At 40.0% G+C, this 3,673-nt stretch overlaps 1 protein-coding gene across 1 annotated transcript; it reads right to left on the bottom strand.

Annotated features, from left to right (window-relative positions):
- Positions 1 to 1,710: 1,710 nt before the first annotated feature.
- LOC145999208 (uncharacterized) lies at positions 1,711 to 3,084 on the bottom strand. Its single transcript, XM_083136141.1, has one exon. The coding sequence runs from the start codon at positions 3,082 to 3,084 to the stop codon at positions 1,711 to 1,713; it is 1,374 nt and encodes a 457-aa protein (XP_082992267.1).
- Between the last annotated feature and the right edge of the window lie 589 nt (positions 3,085 to 3,673).

The raw sequence follows: 3,673 nt of genomic DNA, 5'->3' as shown, positions 1-3,673 counted from the left end.
TTATACCATTATCATTACTTAATTCATGAAGACTTTCTTTACCAATCGTGGGTTTAAATGTCTCTTCTTTGCCAATCTGTGCATTACAGTCACCTAACAGAATTTTCATGTCATACTGAGAAAATTTATCAAAGACCTGTTCTAACTCTGTATAAAAATCATCTTTAGTATTATCATCTTTATCTTCCGTTGGTGCATGTATGTTTATTAAAATAATTTTACACCACCCACCCTGTAAAACTGCATATGATATCCTATCATTAATAAATTCTACTGTTTAAAGAGTTGAGATAATTCTATTATTTATGAAAAAGCCTGTTCCAAAATTATGATTTTCAGTACCACCATAGAAAAAAGTATAATTTTTAGTTTTACAATTCCCTTCTCCTGGCCACCTAACTTCCTGGCCAGCTACTACATCTAATTTATACTTAACTATCTCATTAACTGTACACTGAAATGCCCCAGGCCGGTAAAGGCTCAGAACATTCCAGGTGCCTAATTTAATATCCTTATTCCAAATGTAGATCTTATCCTTAGTCCAGGGACCTCCCAAAGTAGTCCCCACCCGGAGATCCGAACGGGGGACTATTTTACCTTGGGAACATCCATGGCCTTATATTGCTGTTTCTTGACATTTTTTTACAGTGCAGAGTTGTCAGCTCTGCGCCTACCCCCCAATATGAATGGAGGAACTACTACACAAGACAAACACAAACATATTAGACAGCACAATTACTACACAAGACGAACACAAACACATTAGACAGCACAACTACTACACAAGATACACACAAACACATCACAACTATAACACAGTATAAACACAAACACACCACAACTACTACACAATATAAACATAAACAAACTACACACCACAACTACTACACAAGACAAACACAAACAAATTAGACAACACAACTAATACGCAAGCCAAAATAAACATACTAGACAGCACAACTACTACACAAACATACTAGACAGCACAATTACAACACAAGACACATACATACACACCACCGATACTACACAAGACAAACAGAAATACATTAGACAGCATAACTACTACACAAGATAAACACAAACACACTAGACAGCATAACTACTACACAAGACAATCCCAACCACACTAAACAGCACACCTACTACACAAGACAAACCCACATACAAGCACACCACAACTACTACACAAGATAAACACAAACACACTAGACAGCACAACTACTACACAAGACAATCCCAACCACACTAGACAGCACACCTACTACACAAGACAAACCCACATACAAGCACACCACAACTACTACACAAGATAAACACAAACACACTAGACAGCACAACTACTACACAAGACAATCCCAACCACACTAGACAGCACAACTACTACACAAGACAAACACAAACACACTAGACACCACAGCTAGACTAGAGAGCAACTGGGAAGGCGGTCGTCTGCTACCTTCGCGCAGAGCGTTGCCACATCCGCGGCCGAGTGGATATGCGATGTATTTCGCACGCACCGCAATGAAACGATGAACAAGATCTTTGAGCCAAAATTAAAAAAAAAAAAGAAATTTCGTTTGACATTAAGCGAACAAATCGAAGCATTTTTGTCTCCATAGATACTACAATTATAAACATACAAATGAAATCGCAAAACAGAAATGAATAGGATAAGAATGCGGCAACTGAACATACATACCGGCAATTTTACTCAGATTCAGAAGATTCATTTTCACCCTCAGTGTCTTCGGAGTCGGAGTCCTGGAGGTTGATAACGAAGGGCTCCATGATGCTGTCTCGAGAGATTTCACGGTGATAATCCTCTTCTTGCAGACGTTCTGCATGTTGCACACATTTATCCCAAGCAGAGACCGACACGTTCGCTACAGCCTCGTGCGTCAACTTTTCGACATCAGCCATTTTAAAAGTGCTGTTCTTTTCTGCAACGTAAGATTTCACTTGCGCCCAGATTAATTCGATGGGGTTGTATTGGCAATGGTACGGGGGCAGACGCACAACTTGGTGGCCGAATCCTCTTGCAAGTGTATCCACTTCGTATGATTTCGACGTCGGCTTGTGATTCCTGACCAAAAGTAACAGCTCTGCTCTGGTTTGCGAAGATGCGTGGGGAATATTGTGTTTTTCCAGCCACGATATTATTTCTGCTTTCCTGGTATTTGTTGTTGGGGCCTTATTTAACTCTACAGAGTGTACGCTGGCATTATCCATAACTATAGTGAAATTTGGAGGAAGGTTCGGAATTAATTTTTCTTCAAACCACTGCTTAAAAACAGCACCAGTCATTTCGTTGTGGTAATCGGTAGATGTGCTTTTCGATTTTGCTCTGAAAATCAATTTGCAATCGGGAAGGAAGCCGGTGTTTGCAGAGCCAACGTGGCAAACAATCAGGAACTTTCCTACAGGAACTTTTAGGCCACCCGTACCATCGTTCATTTGCCAACATGTTTTTCGTGTGTGGTTCTGGTTAACCCACGTTTCATCGAGGTAGAAAACAGGTGATTTTCCTTCTTGTTTGATGCAATGAATCTTTCGCAAGAATGCAGCTCTCGCAGCTACGATGTCCGTCCTTTCCATTAACATCTTCCATCCATCATTGCATTTTCTATATTTAAACCCCATGCTCTTTAGAATACGCAGCATAGACCATCGGCTGCCAACAAATTTACATTCCGCCTTCATTTTATTTGCAAGTTTCAATGATGTAGGAAATTCACCATTTCTGTACATGTTCAAAACTTCCCTGCGTAATATGCTCTTATCGAAATCATCAATATCGGTAACAGGCTTTTCGCGGCGAGGATTTTTGCCTGGTGATCGAAATACAGCACTCCCACTTGCACGAACAGATTTTTTCCCCTCGCTCACAATTCTCTGCACTGAACGCAAACTTACCCCGCACGCCGCGGCAGTCCTTTCTTGAGGTCTGGCAACATGGCACTCAGCTTCGCCCTCCACAATCGTTTTCTGCTCGGCCTCGATTTTAAAGTAATTGTACACGTTGTACACGATCTCACGTGCTTGCTTGTGTAAAACACAACGCTTCCTATTCTCAGCTTCCATTGTGCACACGGATATACCAAATATTGCTACTCCAATAGCCACAACCAAAACAGTAAATCACAGCGTTCAAAACTCCGCGCGCGGAAAAGACAGTTGCAGATTCGACCGTACTGGCTCCAAGTCAGCGTTGCCAGCCTCGCACGGGAAACAAACGCTGCTCACTGAATTTATTCTGTAGGCTACTGGAAAGGGTAGTAGAATTTCACGCTTATCTGACATTTTATTATTTGTGTTTGTAATAATAATAATAATAACAAAATAAGGAATAATAACACCAAACACTTATTTTGCTGTTATGGTTCTGTTTACCAGAAAATATTTAGGTCGAAATGAATTCTTGGACTGTTACACGTATATTATTTTCTAGTAAGTGCTGTAACTTTCCAGTTCTTCGTTGTACGGTTGTACTTTCCATTTTTAATTCAATACATTACAGAATTACTGGGAACGATTTCTTTGGTTAGCGTTCTTATTACGCGTATGGATGACTATGGCAATAGGTATGGCAATAACACTAATATAATACAGATACATTGTTATTGTTACCCGTATTGATATAGCAATTTTACATATATAATAATACGTACAA

Source organism: Lepisma saccharinum, chromosome 15 (assembly GCF_977018435.1).
Source record: "Lepisma saccharinum chromosome 15, izLepSacc3.1, whole genome shotgun sequence".
NCBI lineage: Eukaryota > Metazoa > Arthropoda > Insecta > Zygentoma > Lepismatidae > Lepisma > Lepisma saccharinum.
The sequence above is the reverse complement of the archived record's forward strand: the minus strand, read 5'-3'. Positions and strand labels throughout refer to the sequence as shown.